The 21,705-nt window shown below is 43.8% G+C and overlaps 1 protein-coding gene across 5 annotated transcripts in view; it reads right to left on the reverse strand.

Annotated features, from left to right (window-relative positions):
- Window positions 1-21,705, reverse strand: part of FNIP1 (folliculin interacting protein 1) — a 143,479-nt gene that overhangs the window by 49,503 nt on the left and 72,271 nt on the right. For 3 of the 5 annotated variants that reach the window (XM_089530489.1, XM_089530461.1, XM_089530481.1), the window contains exons 3-7: window positions 18,576-18,719; window positions 8,568-8,668; window positions 4,935-4,958; window positions 4,747-4,821; window positions 4,401-4,492 (exon numbers count right to left, since the gene is read on the reverse strand). In XM_089530489.1, the coding sequence (XP_089386615.1) occupies window positions 4,401-4,492; window positions 4,747-4,821; window positions 4,935-4,958; window positions 8,568-8,668; window positions 18,576-18,719 (436 nt within the window). The remainder of the gene's footprint in view (window positions 1-4,400; window positions 4,493-4,746; window positions 4,822-4,934; window positions 4,959-8,567; window positions 8,669-18,575; window positions 18,720-21,705) is intronic. The other 2 variants (XM_089530499.1, XM_089530472.1) reach the window with 1 other exon arrangement.

Consider the following 21,705-nt stretch of genomic DNA (forward strand, 5'->3'; position numbering starts at 1 on the left):
CACTTGTCTCAAGTCCAGGATGGGCCTAACGCCCCCATCAGCTTTAGGTACGGTGAAGTACCTGGAGAAAAAGGCCCGAGGATGTTGGTCGGGCGGTAAAGGGGAGATTGCCCCCTTACAAAGCAAGGTGCGCACTTCGTCGAGAAGGGTGTCCGAGGGGGGAGTGGACATGAAGGCTCCAGTTGGAGGGAGCTCTTGGAACTCGAGGGCATAACCCCTACGGACGATGTTAAGAACCCACGAGTCCGATGTTATAGAGGCCCAGGTGTTAAAATAGGGCCTCAAGATGTCCAAAAAGAAGAGGGGTGAAGGGGAGACGAAGCGCGCTGCGTCCTTTCAGGCTCTCTTCTTCCCCTGGTCGGTATCCTGCCGGCGGGACTTGCGGTACCGAGGCGGGAAGGTGCGACGGCCAGAGGAGGAGGAAGACTGCGAAGGGAAGTGCTGTCTCTGAGAGCCTTGGTGCTGGGGCTGTCGGTCCCGGGAGAAAATCCCTTGTGACTGACCTTGCGGCTGCCACGGGCGCTGTCGCTTCCGGAACGGAGAAGCCGGTGCTGAGGACATGCCGTGCTTCTTCGCCGCCGCCTTCATCCTGAACTTGCGGTTCAGGCGGTCGTCGGTCTCGGCGTGGAAGAGGCCGGTCCCGTCAAGCGGCATGTCCTCAATGGCCGCTCTAACCGTCGGGTTGAGGTCAGAGGCCCTGAGCCACGCGTGGCGCCGAAGAGCCATGGCAGCTGACATGGACCTCCCGGAGCAGTCCGCCATGTTCCTGGAAGTGGTGATTAGCCAGCTTCCGATGGAGTGCGCCTCGTCTCTGATCTCCACCAGCTGCCTCTGGATGTCATCTGGGACGTCCGGAACCATGGGAGAGATCCGTTCCATGAGGGTTTGAATGTAGGCCCCCATGCAGGCGGTGTAGTTGGCGGCCTTGACCCCAAGAGCCGAAGCCGAGTAAGCCTTTTTTGCCAGTCCATCGATCTTCTTTGCCTCTTTGTCGACAGGGGAAGTAGCCTGCTTCGGAACGAAGCTGTGCTGGGCCCCCTCCACAATGGCCGAGTTTGGTCTGGGATGTTCTGCCAACCAGGAGCAACTCGCCGGGGCGACCCTGTAGAGGGATTGGACCTTGCGGGAGGGTGCCGATAGGGCGGCCGGAGCATCCCAGGACCTTTTTACGATGGTCTGGAGAGAGGGGAGGAGAGGAAGGCATGGCGGAGTGGGGACCCGTCCATGCACCCTACGCTCGACCGGGTCCTCTGCGTCGTCCTCCGCGGCTGCGAGCTCGATGTCGAGGGCCCGTGACATCCTGACCACGTGCTCTGTGAAGGCCCTGACGTCGTCAGACGGCGAAGACGGCCCTGGGTTGTGCATCCTCTGAGGGGAGGCCGAACCTGAGAGGACATCCTCGTCCGAGGGTGCCTCCGAAGGTGGCAGCGGTTCGTCCTCAGAATCCAGGTCGGAGGAGAGGGGGTCCGTCACCCTGACCTGGGATCTCGGGCGGACGAAGTCCAGTGACGATCGGGAGCGTCTGCGGGTTGAGGACGGCGACCTCTCACGAGTACGGAGTGGAGACGGCGACCTCTCGCGTCTACGGGGCGGCGATGATGTCCTCTCGTAGACCGACACGGTGGGAACCGATCTGGCCGGGTCGGCTCGGTCTACGGGGTGGGGGTTCAGTCTGGTGAACTCCCTCAGGGCTCTGTCCTCCGGCACCGACATGTAGTAGCGGCGCGACTGCACGTCGTAGAAGAGGTCCGGGATCCCCTGTATGTGAGCCGAGTGACCTTCATCATCGGTCGCCGGATGGGAAGGAGACCGATGATCAGGAGAGCGAGGGGCGTCATCCGTCCCGTGGATGAAGTCCAAGGCCGGGGGAGGCAGGGATGTAACAGGGGTCCCCTGGTCTACCGGCTTCGGCTCCTGGTATGGAGCTGGCAAGGCGGAGGCGCGGGCCTGTCTGGAGTGGGAGCGCTCCTTGTCCTTTGCCCTCGGCGGGTCGGTGGTGGGCCGATCCTTGGAGGGCTTGGCCTTTTTAGGGGCCGGATCACGGTCAGCCTTGTCATGGTGCCTTTTCTTCCCAGGCTTGGGAGTCTCCTCCGATGGGAAGAAAGGGTTGTCCGGGAGGTCCAGGAGGACAGCAGTCGGTGTCGATGACGAAGGCCTCGGGGACCTTGTTCCTTGCACCGGTTCGGTATGCTCGGTAGGCATCGGATGCCGTGATCCCTTGGATGCCTTGGAGGACGAAGGCGAGGCGAGATGGACCTCCGGTTTGGGAGCCTCCTTGGAACGGGGGCCCTCCGATCCCTCCTTTGGCTTGGAGGCCCGTTCGGTACCCTCAGTCCCCGATGGCTTATGGGGGCGCTTGGAGGGTTTGTCGGTGGCACTGGGCGGTTTGGAGCCACGGGCCACATCGGAGGTGGTGGAAGGAGTCCCGGCCGGGACGCACACCACGCTGGGGACGGCGGTTCTCCCCGATCCCACGCTGGAGACACTTGCCCGAGAAGATGAAGCGGGGGGCGGCAGAGGCGGGACAGAAGAAGACCGCGGACCCCTTTCTTGCAATTTCCCCAGGGCAATCGCCGAAGTAAGCCGGGACTCACGGTTTTTCCGGGCCTGGGAAGAGAGGGATCTGCAGAGTGCGCAGGCCTTGGGATCGTGGCTTGGACCAAGGCAAAGCAAGCAGGTGGAGTGCGGGTCCTGAACGGGCATCTTGCCCTTGCAAATGTCGCACTTCTTAAAAGCCGCAGGCATTTCAAAGTCGCCAAGTCGATGGGAGATCCGAAAACGAAGTCAGCAGTCCGAAGGTCCGAAGTTACCAGGGGCGGGAGACAAAGAATGGTCAAAAACGAAAGTGATTCCAAGCAAGCAAAGCAAGCGAAAGTTCCTCTGAAGCAGCTAGCGCGGCGGAAAAAAGGAACTGGGGAAAAGAGCGGGAAGGCAGGGGCCTTATAACGGGTGGGCGGAGTTACCGCCAAAAAGTTTCAATATGTTGCAGAGTAAAACTCTGCCCAGTGATTCCAGTAGGTTCCGAGCAGCACTGCGCAGGCGCAGTGAAACCCATTTGTATGATTCGCAGAGACCACGAAGAAGAAACTCTAATCTAGAGAGTTCATGGCAAAGGTGGGATTCACATGATTTTTGATTCTTTAAATAGAGGCTGGATGGCCATCTGTTGGGGATGCTTTGATGGAGGGTTCCTGCATGGCAAGGGGTTGGACTGAATGGCCCTTGTGGTCTCTTCCAACTCTACGATTCTATGATTCAAGTTTTTATCTGTCATATCAATAAGATTCCACAGGCTGCAATGGAACAAATGTGTTCAACCTAGCTGTGTAGCTTCAGAGTCTCTTTCTACAGTTTAGAAAATTCAAATTCAGATTTAAAGAGCCAGATGAAAAACTGAATACTTACATCACAATTCTTTAATATTATGAACAACAGCTGCGTGTAAGTCAATGCCAATGGTGGAGGGGACACTTTATAAAATGGAAAAAACCCATGCTGTGTCACTTTTCAGGTTACGACTCTATATTTGATCTTTTAATGTAAAGTTTTGGTATCTTTCAAAGAAGATCCTTAAAATTTTCATCCACAAAAAATATTTGTTAAAGGCCAACTATACTACTTATGTGCAATTCCAGACTGATGCACTGTTTACCTGAGTATATCCTACACACATAATTGTCTTCAAGATAGAAGAGAATTACAACAGCAAACCATACTGCTAAATTAATATTTCAGTGTGCTGCAGGGATTTAATATAAACAAGGCAGCTTTCCCAATGGTTCAATGCTTTCTCCTCCTCCTCCTAACTCTTCCTGCTTCTTCACTCTAACCCTCTGTGCTGCCCCTAGCACAGAAGGGATATATGAAAGCTTGAGGGTTATTTTATTTCCATAACAATCAAAAGACAATTACCAATGCTGGTTTACTGGTGTTCATTCCAGTACACCATACACTGTAGAGAATATATATTTTGTGAGCATTTGTTATGGTTGTGTACATATGGAAAGCTATGAATCTAAACACTTAAAATGCAATGAAGAACGCATAAAATGCAATGAATAACTGGAATCATATCTGTACTGATCAAGTCTAATATTAATTTCCATTCCCATCACGTCTGTGTTAGTTTAAATTGTATATTGGGTATTACACTTATCATCACCATATGACAACTTGAACTGTTGTCAGCGACTCGCTTGAAGTCATCAACCAGCCATGGGCCATGTCAGTTTTTGCATTTCATAGGTATGAGCAATGTTTGAGGTTGGGCCAAAAGTTGCCTGAGTCTCAAACCTACATCATTTATGGTGTCTTTTTACTATTTGTGCACATCTGACTACATTTATCAAACTTCCAAAGTTTTGATATAGCTACCCCAAGAAGTCAGCTTTTACAGTTACCTATATTTCCAAGCAGTCCGTTCATAATTGTACTGTGATCTGGCTTTAGAGTATTGCTGTCCTGATTAATGAATTCAAGACTGTCTTGAAGGCTGCAAAGAGAGAGAAACCCATCCCCCAAGAACAAATCAGTCATTTCTGTTCTGTTGTAATCTTTCAGATTTTATAATTTATGTTTCTCACACTCTTATGACCTTTGAGTGTGAAACAGAAGACTCACACACTAAGGACCAACTTTTCTCCAGGTGATACTAAAGTGACTCGAGGCAAAGCTGAATCCTTGCCCCCTTCCCAACACATACACACACACAATTCATGCAGACACACATAACGTCTAACAACTCACGTGTTTAAACTTCCATAGATACTACTTCCAGTGCGAGCTGTAAAAACTTTGCTTAACATAAGCTGTGGTGGAGAGCTGTAGGGGGAAAAAGTGGAAATGAAAAGAAGCCATCGTGGAATACAACATCTTAATTTCTCTCTACAGAACAAGATACTCGAGAGATTACTTTCTAGTACCAGATTACTCACTAGTAATGAAGATTCTTGCAAGATCTTGAACAGTTGAATTGTTAAGCCCAGTAAAGGAAGAAAAGAATTCAGAGGCATTTTAAATGGTGAAGGTACTGTTGGCATTTTGTCAGTAATTGCGAGATTATAAACTGGATTTATGAACTTTTAACTGGTGAGGATTCATGTTTATGATGGTTAACAACCAAGCTGGATGCCAAAAGTTACCCTTTCAGCCTAGCAGCACCCCACCTAAGACTTATTGAGCCACTGTAGACTGAAGCACTAGGAAATAATGTCTGCAGGGCTCTCAGTTTTGAAGCACATTGAAAAAAGCAGTTCTGGCAGGACCCCAAAGGTTCTCCCCAGCTGCCTGTTCACAATATGCCCTGAAATCACAAGTGCACTGCCTCATCTAACTTTTGAGGGGTGACATAGTCAGAACAAACTGCAACAATGAAGCTCTGTCATCATAGTTACAGTACACCTTGCAATACAGAATCTCTGCCACTAACAACATAACAATATGGAGCAGCATCAGCCAGAATTTTAACAGAAAGTTCCTATATGGCAAAATAAATTTTACTTTATTTTTCCTCTTATCAAAAACCTGCACATTTTCTCAAGATATGGGAAACTATCTGTCTTAGGCTGCATTCCCACTGCAGAAAAAATCCAGATTGACACAATTTTTAACTGCTATGACTTGGTGCTATGCAATTCTGTAAATTGTAAGTTTTGTGAGAATGTAGCCTTCACTGTCAGAGAGCTCTGGTGCTACAACAAACTACAACCCCCAGAATTCCATAGCATTGACCCACAGATGTTAAAATGATGTCAAACTGGATTATTTCTGCAGTGTGGATGCAGCCTTAAACCATCTGCCAGAACTAACTTTTTGAGATTATGGGATATACATCGACACACACACACTCTGAAAATCTCAGATTTCAAGCATACTCAATGTGCTTTGATCCATGCTGAAGGTAGCTAACTTGGAAATGCGTTACAAGAAATGTTGTGGTGTGTAAAATATTTAAGGAGCAGGCTACACAGTCTCCTGATCATATTTCCAATCTTTCTCTTTGAGACTTAGTTAACTGTCAATGAATAGATCTGATTTTGAATTCAAAGTCATTTCTAGCATAACAGGCTAGAATAGGGTTATACTTATATGGTTTTGCTAAAAATAGCATTCTGTAATTTTATTTTATTTTTAACCAAATCAAATTCCACTCTCCCTTCCATTGGCATAAAATAAGATGGTTTAAATTTCCAAAGCTGCTGGCTTTGGTTGAGTGAATTAAGTCCAACCAGGTCATTACTACAAAGCCAAACACGATGTCAAATGTGTCTTTGTATTTAGTATGCAAGTTTAACAAATATGCATCTTACTAGGGAAGGGACTGATAGTTATTGAAATTGCAGTTGCCATAGACCCCCTGTTGTGTGAGCCTACCGAAAATATTTCCTTTGAAGTTGCTGTTTGTACTGGAAGCAAATCCTCCAGTGGTGCCATTTCATGTCACAGCTTGGGCTTCTTTCAGTGGCTCAGTTTTGTTGTGTTTGTTAATATCAGTACAGACATTAAGTGTATCAGTTTCCCGAAATCTGGGAATTAATAGTCCAACACATCTGAAGGATATCAGGTAGGAAAAGGCTGGCTCAGCATTGCATCCAGACTAGAAGATTTGGTTCTCTACTTGCCTAACAAACCAAAATCCAAAAGTAAGGTTTGAAGTTGGGTCACTAGTCTCTTGGTTTGTTTGAAAGCAACAAGCTAGTAGCTGAATTAACATGAAGACCACCACTACCCTGCAAACACATATCACTTTGTGGGTGCATTCTTGCTTAATGAAGCCAGTCTGGCTGGGAGAAAGCAATATATAGGATCAATCAGGCAGTATGCATTAGCATACCATATATACTCGTTTATGCGTCAAGAAATTTTTGCAAAAAAAATTGACCACAAAATCCTGGGTTGGTTATATATGGGTCAATATGGTAATGTCGATGATGGCAGCTCATTCAGTGACAAACACACACACATACACCTTCCTCCCCAATTTCCCTCCATGCCTGGGAATGGGCTGCTGGAAGAAGAGAGAGTGCAGGGTGATTTTTATTTCTATGGGAGCAACAGCTGATCCAGTCACAAACACACACACACACACACACACACACACTTACTCTCCCTCCCTGCCTTAGTTTCTTTTACTTTTAGCTTCTTTTACTAACTCTTCACCCTCACCTCCTCCTCACCCTCTGTAAGAAGACAAACCGGTCGCTACAGACAACGGTGGACGGGCCAGCAGAAAAGTGCTTCCATTCCACGGAGAATCTACTGTAAAAATAGGTTTCTTGGCAGGACTGAAGGGGCAGAAGGCACTTGTGACTGTTTAATCCCACTCCAAGAAAAAAAATGACTGCAACCAGTTCTCTTTGGTGCTTCCTCACTGCGGCAGAATCCACTGCCGGGGAAATGCCATAAATCAGAGGAGTCTCAAAATTTTACCCTCAACTTATCCATGGGTCATACCAAAATCTATAACTTTGCCCCCCAAACTTGCCCTTGACTTATATGTGAGATTGACTTATAGTCAAGTATATATGGTATTCACATGTCAATAGTACACCAAGGTTCACAGGAATTCTGGTGTATTGTTTTGTGCCCACAGAACTACATAGAAGGTAATGCAGATGAACACCACATCATGAACATCAATTGACTCAGAATCATGGGTCTCTCCTGGCTATAAAGGAATGTACATACATAGGGGAGCACTGTTATAAAGAGGAACATCCTCATACCACTTAGTTTAATTCCATTTTAACTGTCATTTTAAAAGTTTCTTTCAATTGTACTGTGTTTTAGATTGTAAACTGCTTTGAATCCCATTTTGGGGAGGGGACGGGGTAATCATCATCATCACCACCACCACCACCACCACCACCACCGAAGATGGGAAACAGAAATCCTATACAAATATGCAAAAAATATAGAACTGTATGGAACAAGCTGAAAATTAGACTAGGATGGCTAAATCCACCCACAATGTCCCACCCACTGGTCAGAACATTCAATGTACATTCAAAAACATGACAAGGGTTGAGTCTGTAAGCTGTAAAGAAAGAGTGAAGTATGTGCCTTCAAGTCACCTGCTGACTTGTACCTGATAAAATTACAGCGAACCCTTCAAATCTGCAGGGGTTCAATTCTGCTATCCCCTCAACCACCCTCAACAGATGGCAAAAACCACAGACAGTTGCACTCCATATTATTCAATGGCAGCAACGTGCATGCGGATGAATGAACCACTATTGTATAATATGAGGCATGGCGATCCACAGCCATCAAAGCCCCAGACTGCCAGTCTGCCAATAGGAAGGGTTCACTGTAGAAGGTTACATATTATGCCTCAGCATTCACATCCACTGGACTATAAATGCAAAAGCCTCACTGCATTCATGTTGACCGATGCTTGGAGAAGAGGGGAAGACTAGCAAGCAACATCTCTTCCCCTTCCCCACATACAGCTTCATAAACTGCTTTTCTGTGTGTTCAGTGCTAGAATCAATGCTGGAAGTTTATCTGACGTTAACAAAATGAAATTGTGAGGGAAAGCTCTCAGGTAGGAAAAACAGAAACCTTACCGCATTTGATGGATCTTCAAAGTTGAGCCCTTATAGCTCATGGCCACAGAGCCAAACATCATTTCCCCAAGCATATTAGCATCTGAGGAACATCGGGAGCCCTGCAAAAATATGCCATTCATTATTGTGTTGTATAACAGATTACTTTTTGAAGGATCCTTAATTAAGGCACTGAATAAATGGGGAAAACAACACTTTGACATAGACAACATATTGAATATTTTTTCTGTATTCTTGAATTTCAGTTCTAAATATTGCTTCAGAACTCATTACTCTCTGTCTGCTGTTTATCAATAACAACAATAACAGAAACATTAATAACACAAATAAAAATTAATGCAATATATGAAAATAACAGTAATCAACAATAATAATTGAACAAATTATCAAATATTCATGCAACCATTTCCCTCATACATCTTTCTGGCTCATCTTAAATTTCAACCAGCTACTCAAGCAGATTGTTTTTGAGGCACTTCCTTCTTTCTTTTAGTATTCAGTCATCATGCCAGAGGTGAAGTCATTTAGTTTGGTGAAAAAACTCTAACTTCCTGAATAACAATAACATATTCTCTAATAATATAATATTTTCTGCATTAGCCTTCCCAAATTAGTTATCCTCCAAGTGTTTTGGACTTCAGCCCCCAACATATCTGGACATTGAGCTTGGTGACTATGCCTGATAGGATTTTTAGACCAAAAAACCTAGAGGACATCAAATAGGAAAAGGCAATTTTAGACAAATGGACACATCTGTAAAATTTGTAAATTATTCAATTTATGCCAACAAAAGCAACTAAAGTGTAAAATAAATTGAGTGCCTTAATTTATTCAATTCCATTTGCATTCTAATCATTAACTGGCAGCTTCTGCACTAAAATACCAGGATGTTGAGTTCTACACACATTTAACACCCATCTAAAAAGAGCTTAATATTATTTCACACTAGTGAAATGTGAGTAACATATACTTTCTTCATTAAACAGCAGGCATTTTCTCACATTAAAATGGAAAAGGTACTCAGCCAGCAGTGCAGCTGCTACTTGTATCAGACAGTGGGGATAACATTTCAGCAAAATTTGTTATTTTGCACCCAGGTCATCATAAATAGAATATACTCAAATTTTTTTAACAATGTGGTATTTAGTGCAACAAAAATAGTAACTATTAATAGTGCAACTAATATCAGTAGTGCTACTTACATAGAGCTAAAAAACATAATTACTACAGTGGGCCCTTGTTATCCGCTGGGATTTGGTTCCAGGACCCCCTGTGGATAACAAAATCCATGGATGCTGAAGTCCCATTAAACACAATGGAAAAGGAAAATGGTGTCTCTGATATAAAATGGAAAATCAAGGTTTGCTATTTGGAATTTATACTTTTTAAAAAATATTTTCAAGCCATGGATGCTTGAATCCGTGGATAAAAAATCTGTGGATAAGGAGGGCTGACTGTAATTACTAAGACAACACTGTTGAAGGCTTCAACTAATGTACACTTTGCCATGAAATCTTCTATGGATACCAGTGCAGTGTTTCTACTCTTATTACAGGTTGAGAGCAGAGCTATAAAATCCAATTCTAGCTACCCATTTATAAATTTGAAGCAGAAAGCCTTAACTTAAAAACTCTTTTTTGGCAAGAAATAACACACACAAAAAGAATGGTTTAGTAAGTTTGTATTAAGCAGCAAGAAACCGTTTCCCCCTAAACAAAATACAGGTAACTGCATAACTCCATTACTACAACCTCCACAATTCCTTGTCACTAGACATACGGGCCACACTGCACAGAACAGAACATTCAGAAACAAAGACCTACGCCTGACTACTGGAAAACTGTTCCTTGAAACCAGAAGAGGGCAAGTGAGGAAAGCTAGGGGGTTGCATTAACTCCCTAGGCAAATTTAGTGTACCACCTACCATACCTGTTCCTGTCAAAAAAACTCCAACACCTCTACCTTTTTTTTGTCCTCAACAACTTGTCATGTTTTGAGGCCTTCCTGAGGCCCTAGAGCATGGGTCGGCAACCTGCGGCCCGCGGGCCACATCCGGCCCCCGGAGGCGCCAGAACCGGCCCCCGCTCACTCCTGCCGCCGATTGCGCCGCCGATTGCCGCTGCTCTGGCCGCCATTTTGTTTTTTAAAATGGCGCCAAAGTCTCGCGCGACCTTTCTCGTCGCACAAGACTTCGCCGCCATTTTAAAAAACAAAATGCGGCGCCCATCTAGGAGGCCCGGTGTGCTCCCTGGAGTCCTGTTCGAGGGCTCCAGGGCCGTGCCAGGCCTCCGAATGGGCGACACCCTCCTCCCTCCTCCTCCTTCGCCCTCCTGGCCCCGCCCTTCGCCCTTCAGGCTCCGCTCTCCTGGCTCTACCCTCCTCCCTTCTCTCTCCGCCCTCCTGGCCCTGCCCTTCACCTTCTGGCTCCGCTCTCCTGGCTCTCCTGGTTCTGCCCTCAGCCCTCCCCCCATGGAAGAGCGGGGAGGGGGGGAAGGAGGAGGAGGAGGCAGAGAAAGAAAGAAAGAAAGAAAGAACGAGTCAGAGCCACTACCACGAGGTTGGTTCATTGGGGGAGGGGGGTTATCGGAAGCTACACCTACTACCTGTGCCTTTGTGGTTTGGGACACAGTGTGCATGCATTTCCCCCTGTTCTGTGGACTTCAGGTAGCTTCCACATGCTAACAAATATTGTTATTCTTATGCTTACATCCCTTGGTATTCCCTTTGCAAAATCCCTCCACATGTGCTGGCTGTTTGGGTTGAGACATTGTGCATGCATTTGATCTGGATTTCCTGCATGGCAGGGGGTTGGACTGGATGGCCCTTGCAGTCTCTTCCAACTCTATGCTTTCCCTCTGCTCTCTGACTTTCAGGTAGCTTGCATGATGCAAATATTGTTATTCTTATGCTTACATCCCTTGGTATTCTCTTTGCAAAATCCCTCCACATGGGCTGGCTTGCTCCTTTCTGGATTGAGACAGTGTGCATGCATTTGATCTGGATTTCCTAATTTTTATTTAACTTTACTTGTTCTTGTTCTTCATTTTGAATATTGTATATGTTCCCATTTTGTTTTTTACTTCATATAATGTTTGCAGTGTGTGTAGGAATTATTTTTTATTTATTTATTTATTTATTTTTTAAAAAATTATTTAATTATTAATTTTTGGGCTTTGGCCGAAGGATGGGACCGAGGAGGAGAGGCCAGGCACATGCCTACTTCTCCTTGCGGGACGTCGGTGGAAGCTCCGCCCCCGACATGCGGCTCCGCCCCCAGAGGGAGGAAGCTCCGCCCCAGCATGCAGCTCCACCCCCAGAGGGTGGAAGCTCCACCCCTGGTGTGCGGCTCCTCCCCCAGAGGGTGGAAGCTCCACCCCCCAGCTTCGGCCCCCCAGTTGTCTGAGGGACAGCAACCCGGCCCCCGGCTCAAAAAGGTTGCCTACCCCTGCCCTAGAGGGCACTTTGTGCTATTCTGAGGCCACAAAAATCTGTTGGAAAAAATTTGCAAAAAAGGTTTTGACTCCTGTGGGGTCCATGGTGGCCCCAAACATGATGGAAATGCCCTCCACAACCCACAGGGGGGATTCTGGAGGAAAATTTGGATGGTGGTGGTGCAGGAACAGGTGAAGTGAATGTGTGTGTGTGGCAGGCCAGACTTTGCCCACCCCTGCTCTAAATGATGCATGGCACTTGCATCATGAAATGAAATTTATCAGATATCAGTTCATGGACATGTTCTATTTGAAAGCCCACTACTTATTCAAATGCTGATTCAGTAGCACCTATTTTTTATTTACATAATAAAGTAAAAGAGTACTTTTTTGGGGACATGCAGAATGTTGCAATGCTGCTCATCCTGTTTAAGAGTGGAATTTATACAGCATATACATAGGATTCATATTATTTTTAAATGAAAATTTCAATATTTACAAGGCATGGCATTAACGATTTCCTAAATATCAGAACAGTAGAAATTAACACCCAGGTTTTACTCTGAACCTGGATAATAATAAGTCTTATGCTCAATCTATGCATGGACTACTACTGTAAGAGTTTTCCATGAACTCACCCCATGTTATTCCATCATAAAGCAGAAACCACAAGCCGAAAAATGTTCACATAAGAAGGAAACAGCCAATTAACCCAATAATTTTGTCACTCTATATACGTTTTTGGAATAGCACAGCTTAAGTTTTGCATCAGGCTTTATTTCAAAAGCTCAACAGCCTACAGCCCAATGCCCTATGGACTGACCAGAATTGTCTCCTCTGTTATAAGACAGCACTGGCTTGGCTGGTTTTTTTTAACCCTTTCCTGCTTTTCAACTGCTACTGCTGGCATTCATTCCCCACAAAACAGCAAAGATGATCAAAATCATGTAGAGTGTAGACAATAATATAAGAAAAACAAGTGTGTAAAAACACAAATGAGCAATAAGAAATACAACTCTGGCCAATGAAGATTCCAGGACAAGAATAAGCAATTCAATTGTATTTATAAATGGTTTGGTTGTTGGACTATTGACTTTGGAGACCAAGGTTTGATTCCCTGCTCACCCATGAAACCCACTGAGTGATCTTGGGCAAGTTACAATATCTCAGTCTCAGAGGATTGCAATGGCAAATCCCTTCTGAAGAAAGTTGCCAAGAAAACCACATGATAGGGTTGCCATACATCGGAAATGACTTGAAGGCACACCACAAGATACAACAACTAAAAATAAAGATAATAGCATATTAAGGAGACTCCACCAGGGCAACCAAAATGGCGAAGGGTCTGGAAACCATGCCTTAAGAGGAAAGACATAGGGAGCTGGGTATGTTTAGCCTGGAGAAGAGATTAAGTATTTGAAGGGGTGTCACACTGACGGTAGAACAAGCTTATTTTCTGCTGCTCCAGAGACTAGAACACGGAACAACAGGTGCAAGCTACAGAAAAAGAGATTCCAGCTCAACATTAGGAGCAACTTCCTGACAGTAAGAGCTGTTCAACAGTGGAACACATTCCCTCAGAGAGTGGTGGAGTCTCCTTCTTTGGAGGTCTTTATACAGAGGCTGGATGGCCATCTCTCAGGGATGCCTTGATTGTGAGTTCCTGCATGGCAGGGGTTGGATGGATGGCCCTTGGGGTCTCTTCCAACTCTATGATTCTATGATTCTCATTGTCAGTCAGTCAAGATTTTATTATAGCCCACAAAATAGATAAACCCCATACTACTGTAAGATTCATATCACTCTATCATAATTCTAGCCAGGAACCTTGAGACATCTAATTGCTGAGATCCTTCCTAATATAGTCCTTATTTTCTAAGTATAATAAATCCCAGTCTTTATATTTCCAGATTGAACCTTATCATCTAGAGTGGGAAAAAATGATCCCTGAGGGAAGCTGGCAGGAGCTGGGAGAATCCAGTTTGGTACATGTCTCCCCTACAGCGTATCCAAATAGGAATAGAATTTGGCAACGAGTACAGTATAGTGAAGAATACAATCACTGGCCAAATGCAGAGTTGGAAGGAGAATGCAATGCCTTCAGTGTTTATGCCCGAATGCTATGTAGCTTCAAGTCAAAATGTGAGAATCTAAGTGGTGAAAAACGAGATCATATAGTAAGCAAAATGGAAACTTGGAATGGAGAGACCCAGGGGGATATAGTTATACATATTTCGATACAACATAGCAGATGTTGTAACTCTGTATGTCAGAGAGAGAACATAGAGTCCAGTAAACTAGAAATCTGAAGTGGAGCAGATTCTTCCACAAAATTCCTAAGGGTAGAAACACATTATTTGAAAAGCAATTTAGTATTTGGATATACTTTAAATGGAACCAAAATGCTAAAACAAACACATTGGAAAACCATCTAAAAGAGAATGTTGTAGTAATGAGTGGTCCCTTATTTTTGCCCAGTCTAGATAAAGTGCATATTCAAGTCATGACAAAACATCTAGATCCCCTAATCACTCTGCTTCAGGCAGGGACATAGCTAGAATTTTAGGAAGGGGGGCTCCAGACTAAGTGCCACCATTATAATGGGACCTGGGTGCGGCGGCGCAGCAGCACACACCATTCATTTTTCTAATGGAAGGGAGGGGTCCGGACCCCAAGAAACCCCCCGCCCCCCGGCTACGTCCCTGCTTCAGGAGAGTTGGTCATAGAAACTGCGGAGCCAACCTTGGACTTAATCCGAAGCGATACAAATGATCTAATGAGAGATGCAAATGATACTGAAACAGTGGCCACAACAGTGGTATAAAATTCAGCATATACAGCAATGGAATATTATAGAGGAAGTCTAACACAGTCACATTAGACTACAAAAGGGGATCCTTCCCTAAAATGAGGGGAACAATTTGAAGAAGCAGAAAGAGAGACTGTAGGACAAATCTGACACAAATATTTGGAGACCATGTTGAACCACAATAATAGAAGCTCATCTAAATGGTCAATGAGGTGATTAGACTGACAATGAGAAAAGCATATCTAGCTTGACTCCAGATACCAATGTCAAAATGTTTTTTCAGTCTGAACAACTGAGTAATAGAGGACAAGCCTCTTTCAGCCTGAAAGTCAAATTCAATTTCAGAAAGTTTTCAGAGGGCTGCATTCCAGTAATGGGTGGGACCAAAACCTTTAAATGCCAGTAGCAATGTCTTAGGAGAGGTATTTCAAAATATTATTATCAATACCATCATTTAATTTATGTCTTGCCTTTTTCCAAATAATGGGACTTTCAAAATGTTTTAAAATCCTGTATAAAACCTGGGAAGGCATCAAATGATGGTATCAAAGGGAAGGGAGCACAGTGGGTTGGGGTGGAATTTGGTGCTAGACTCAGCCTGTGACACTAAGGCTCCCTCATCAAGTGGAAGTAGAAGATTATCCTATCAATGACTAGTATTTATGATGATAATGTAAAACCTCCAGGAACGAGAGCATGTGGCTATCTTTGAAATCAGCTTCTTGTTGCTTGGGAGCAACAGGAGGTGAGGACTGCCTTAATGCCCTGTATATGGTCCTGCCTCTGTAAGAAGAAGGATGTTAGGGTAGACAGACCTTTGGGGTGATCCAGCAGGGCTTTCTTTATGTTATTAGGAGTGTGCGCATTACCTTAAGGATGGCAGTTATTATCATTTGTCCCAGTTCTTGCCAGCTGGAATCTCATAAATATGTGATACTATATCCAAATTAATTTTTCAAATACTTTGTATAATACTTTAATTATTCAAAACAGGAGTCGCATTCCATATTTTGCATCAGACATTTTCATTTGATTACAATTACCTTTAGGGTTTATTTAAAATCCCCCCCTCCAAGCATTTTCAAGATGATAACAATGCTGAGGACATGCATATCTACCTCTCTGTTTGCTGATAAAGTTAATTATGTAAGAATTTGTGAGTAAACTCTGCCTGACACAAAAGATAAATGAACTTGCAAACTGAGATCTGGGCAGCAATACACAATTTTCTTTGTGTAAAAAGAAGAGTTCAAAGGAACACGTGTCTCTTCCTGTCCAAACCACAGAAAATATACTCTTCCATGATGAGGAAAGCAATAAACGTAACTTCATTTTGAGGCACAACAGTGAAATATGAATATAAGACATGTGTGTGTGTGTGTGTGTGTGTGTGTGTGTGTGTGTGTGAGAGAGAGAGAGAGAGAGAGAGAGAGAGAGTCAGTGGTTAAATGCAGCAACGAATGTATGCTTAGTAAACCTTGTAAACATGGATTTGACATCTGGTATGTTAAAAGCAGTATTCCAAAATAAATTATCTTAGGATCAGTCACCCTAAAACAGAGAATTACTTAACTACAAAGAGTATAAAGGCTTGTTCTATTTTAGGAAGGCTTAACAGAAAACACTTGTGATCAGTGCAAGGTGAGACGACAGAAATATATCCAGTCAGATGACTCTGGCTGCAGTGGCCAAAACCTCTCCTCTTATGTAAAGTGTAACTCGAGTTCAATGAGTGTCCCTGTCATAAACGTTTTAAGTTGTCAGCAAGAAAAAATTCAGAGTGGAAGATTTTCAAGCTGTTGTTCAGGCATATACATACATACATAGTTATTTCTTAGGGGGGGAAATGTAGCATGAAGCTTAACAAATATTTAAAATGAAGACTACAGACACTTGAAATTTAGAATGATGGTGGGAGGGGTTACCAGGGCTGTAGTTTACATCTCTTCTTCCCACATGAGACTGGCCGAACTCTAAGATCTGCAGGGGAGGCATTTCTTTTCATCCCATTCTCTTCTGAGGCACGGCTGGTGAGAATGCAAGAGAAGGCCTTCTCTGTGGCTGCTCCTACACTTTGGAACTCCTTCCTTAGGAAAGTTAGGATGGGTCCTTCTTTGTTTTCCTTTTCGAGACAAGTTAACACTGTTCTTTCCAGCAAGCTTTTGGAAGCTAATTTTAACAAAAATGGCTTTTAAGGTGCTATACTGTCTTTATTAAAGTAACATTTTAATTGGTTTTGATTCTGTTGTTATTTAATATTGTTTTAATCTTTACTTTGTATGTTTTAAAACTATATGTGTTTTATTGCATTCTATCTTTTTGAAAGCTGTCTTGAATCCTAGCCTGGGAGAAAGATAGGATAGAAATAAAGTGATGGATCGATTGTGGATAACTTCAAGTTTGAAACAAAAGGCTAGCCATGCAGATTCACAAAACCCAGTCCCTATGTCCCAGACCCTATGTCTCTGGCAAAAAGTGATAAAATCTAAATTCCAATTTAATATACTAAAAGAAAATGTATTATGGATCATCAGCACTTCTGATGGAAATTTGAACAACATTTAAAGAGTTTATGAAAATGTCAAGCCTTAATATCAATTACGAACACACAAAATTAGGTGGAACATTTTAAATTCATGTTACACATTTCTGGTAGAAAAGTGATAGATGGGCAAACTTGGTAACACCAAAGTTTGGGGTAAGCCCATGCCCATGACATCAGTCTCAGGTATTGCATTTTCAGCTGTTCCCTGGCTAAAATTAGGAGACCTGCTCTCTTTTTGGCTCTTCCTTTCTCTCTCATACCAACATGGTGTAGTGGTTTGAATGTTGGACTAAGGCCCTTTACAGACCGGCCTGAAAGGTGGGCATGGGGGTGGAGTCAGGGCATTGTGTCAAGATGACGTATACCCTGACTCAGTCCCAGGGTGCCATGGAAGTTAGGAACCTTGAAACTGTGGTACACGCGCTGCTAACCTCCCGTCTTGATTTCTGTAATTTCTACATGGGGCTACTCTCGTGCTCAGTCCAGAAACTTCAATTAGTGCAGAAAATGGCAGCCAGGTTGGTCTCAGGTACATCTAGATGAGACCATATAACATTGATCCTAAGATCACTTCACTGGCTGCCTATTAATTTCCGGGCCCAGTACAAGGTGTTGGTTATCACCTTTAAAGCCCTAAATGGCTTGGGTCCAACCTATCTCCAAGACCGTCTCCTTTCATATAATCCACCCTGTGCACTCAGGTCCTCTGAGAGGAATTTGCTGCAGCCTATAAAAATTAGGCAGTCTGCGACTGCCCAGAGGACCTTTTCAGCTACTGCTCCCAGATTATGGAATGGCCTGCCAGATGAGATCCATCATATAACCATCTTAAACAGCTTTAAAAAGGCTGTTAAGAGGGATCTCTTCCATCAGGCCTTTCCTGAATAGATGCCCGGCCACCAGAAGAAAACCTAACTTGTTGGACCCTTCTTTTGCTGCAGTCACTGTTTGGTTGTATACTGTTTACTTTTAAGTTATGTTTTATACTGCAAATATACTGTGCCAATCACCTACAATAACATTTCACCCTGCTTCTGGTATTCTAGTTTCCTTATTTCAGTTCCAGACAAAATCAGCCATCTGTTTTCTTGGACCAAAGAAATGCTTCTAGGCTCACTCTCCACCCTGCAGCTCCAGTCACTTCCTAATAAGGCAGCATTTTCAAATATGTAATGCAAGTAACAATGCTCAGGATATGACACAATTAAAAGAGGAACTCTCACCTGAAATTTAGGACATTGTTCTTTTATTTCAGAAGATGAAGAAGAGGAATTGATTGAACTATCCAAAGAGGAGGAACTGTCTCCTCCAGGTTTGAGCTGGCAACATTTTCCAAAGACTTTCAACTGTGCGTCGCTGCAGAGTTTCTGATAAAGAAAAATACAGACTTATTTATATTATGCTTAGCAGTTCTCAAAATGAAGAGTTCACATATCCTACAGGTTAGGATATAGAAAAGGAACAGCCTGGAGTTCTACTTTCAAACAAGCATTTTAATGTCAGTGAAGAAAGAGAGATCCCAAACCAGGCTCCACACCAAGGCAAATCAGGGTAGAATACAGAGACATTACCATGTTGGTCTGCATCAGAATGCAAAGGAATCTTGCAGCACCTCTGAGATTAATTGTGCAAAAGAAGTTGTAGCATAAGTTTTCATACACATGGTCTACTTCCTCCATCTTCATTGTAAAGATGCAGACAGCATACATGTCTTCCTTGCCCTTTTAAAAAAAAATCTAGAGAAAGCATGGTGTTCTCGACCTAGAGCAACTGCAGCACAAAGAAAAAAGCTCTATTTTCCATGCCACCCAGGCTTAACCTCTGTTTTTGCCTTCCAGTCCCAACCTGAAGGAGGACCTCTGTGCTTGCCTTCTAGTTAAAAAGGGAAAAAATGGCACCAGTTGCCACCAGGTATGTCTTAGAAGTCATGTGTCTATGAAGTCCAGCATGTTCCTAGATTTTAACTCTGTCCAGCAATTTGCTTGAAACTGTGGAAGACCAAATATGGGAGGGGGCAAGCCCCACTGATTGACATACCCATGCCCCCAGCAGTGCCAGACCTTTTAGCATGGGGTCCCACAGGGCTCTGTCCTGGGCCCAGTGCTATTTAACATCTTTATCAATGACCTGGATGACAGAATTGGGAGCATACTTATCAAATTTGCAGATGACACCAAATTAGGGGGAATAGCTAATACCCCAGAGGACAGGATCAAGATTCAAAATGACCTGAATAGACTAGAAAGCTGGGCCAAAGCTAACAAAATGAAATTCAACACAGAGAAATGTAAGGTATTGCACTTAGGGCGGAAAAATAAAATGCACAGATATAGGATGGGGGACACCTGGCTGAATGAAACTACATGTGAAAGGGATCTAGGAGTCCAAGTAGACCACAAGTTGAACATGAGTGAACAGTGTGATGCGGCAGCTAAAAAGGCCAATGCTATTTTAGGCTGCATCAATAGAAGTATAGTGTCTAGATCAAGAGAAGTAATAGTGCCACTGTATTCTGCTCTGGTCAGGCCCCACCTGGAATATTGTGTCCAGTTCTGGGCGCCACAATTCAAAAAGGACATTGAGAAACTGGAGCGTGTCCAAAGGAGGGCGACAAAAATGGTGAAGGGTCTGGAAACCATGCCCTATGAGGAACGACTTAGGGAGCTGGGGATGTTTAGCCTGGAGAAAAGAAGGTTAAGAGGTGATATGATAGCCCTGTTTAAATATTTGAAAGGATGTCATATTGAAGAGGGAGCAAGCTTGTTTTCTGCTGCTCCAGAGAACAGGACCCGGAACAATGGATGCAAGCTACAGGAAAAGAGATTCCACCTGAACATTAGGAGGAACTTCCTGACAGTAAGGGCTGTTCGGCAGTGGAATGCACTTCCTCGGAAGGTGATAGAGTCTCCTTCCTTGGAGGTCTTTAAACAGAGGCTGGATGGCCATCTGTCAGGGATGCTTTGAATTGGATTTCCTGCATGGCAGGGGGTTGGACTGGATGGCCCTAGTGGTCTCTTCCAACTCTACGATTCTATGATTCTATGATTCTATGATTCAGAGGACTTTTCAAATGCATCCAGCTAAAAATATATCCTATATTGTTGTCCTTTTGCTTCGTTTTGAAACACACTGAGTCAAGCTGCATCCAATAAAGGATTGTTTCTAAGGTAAAAGGAAAAGAACCCAGTTTTAAGGAGAATGAGGTATTCAGTCACCATATGCAAGACATAAAACTGAACTTCACAGACATAAAACTCAACCATCACTTCCTTCAAATATATTGATGCTATCCTGCTTTGGAACAAGTATGGATATGTGGGGGAGAAGCCTTTAAAGTAATACAAGGAACTCAAAGTTATGCAGAGGGACTCTGCTTTTAAAAACAAAATCCCAGTCCAGTGGGCCATGTACTTATGCTGCCAAAACAATGACGAGGGTGCAGATATGATCCTGCAATCTTTTAGATTGAAGTGGGCAACTTTATGAGCTTTCAGATATTCTTGGATCACAGCTCCCACCATCCTTCACTACTAGCTAGGCTGGCTAGGACTGATGGGGAGATGCAGTCCAAAATCATCTTTGTGGTTAAGAAGAAGGGAAGCAATTGGCTTTCCATTTGCTCTTTTTCAGTCTGGGACATAAAAGTGGCCCTACGGGGAGGGGACAGAAGTTAGACTCAGAGAAATAAACACTTGGACCATGCCTAGATCTGTGCTAGGAGTTGCAGTCCAACAGCATATCAAGGGCTGAAGGAATCCTACCCTTATTTTAAATTGAAGCATTACGTCCCCTGCACAATAAAAGCACTATGAAATAAATACAATGCCTATATTTTTGGTGGGTTTTTTGGGCTATGTCACCATGTTCTAGAAGAGCCACATAGCCTGAAAAACCAACAAAAAACTATGGATACCGGCCATGAAAGTTTTCAACTTCACAATGCCTATATTGATAGTATGTTCAAATGCAGGATTTCACTAATGTTTTCAGTGAAATTCACCTGGAAATGTACATCCACATTCTTTTCTGTATCTACATTTGGTATCATATACAAATGTGTGTTGCCTTCAGTGACATACAGTATCTACTTCCAATGTGGTTCCTGCTCTTTCTGGTCCAGAAAATGCAAGGAAGACTGTTCTCTATTCATGTATCTCTTTAGACAGACTAAGTAAGGAAGCGTGGAGAAAGGTGAAAAGAAAGTAAAAGGAGGGAAGATTACCCCATTCTCCACTGAGATTTTTAAAAAGAGAACAAATATGAAAAAAGTTTGGGTGGGGCAGAGGGAGTGGGAGATCTTCAAAGAACCACAATATCTGTTGCAACTGCATCAGCCATTCTCCCGGTACCAGA

The sequence above is a fragment of the Sceloporus occidentalis genome, unplaced genomic scaffold, assembly GCF_023333645.1.
Source record: "Sceloporus occidentalis isolate IW3139 unplaced genomic scaffold, rSceOcc1.0.p SCAF_1, whole genome shotgun sequence".
NCBI lineage: Eukaryota > Metazoa > Chordata > Lepidosauria > Squamata > Phrynosomatidae > Sceloporus > Sceloporus occidentalis.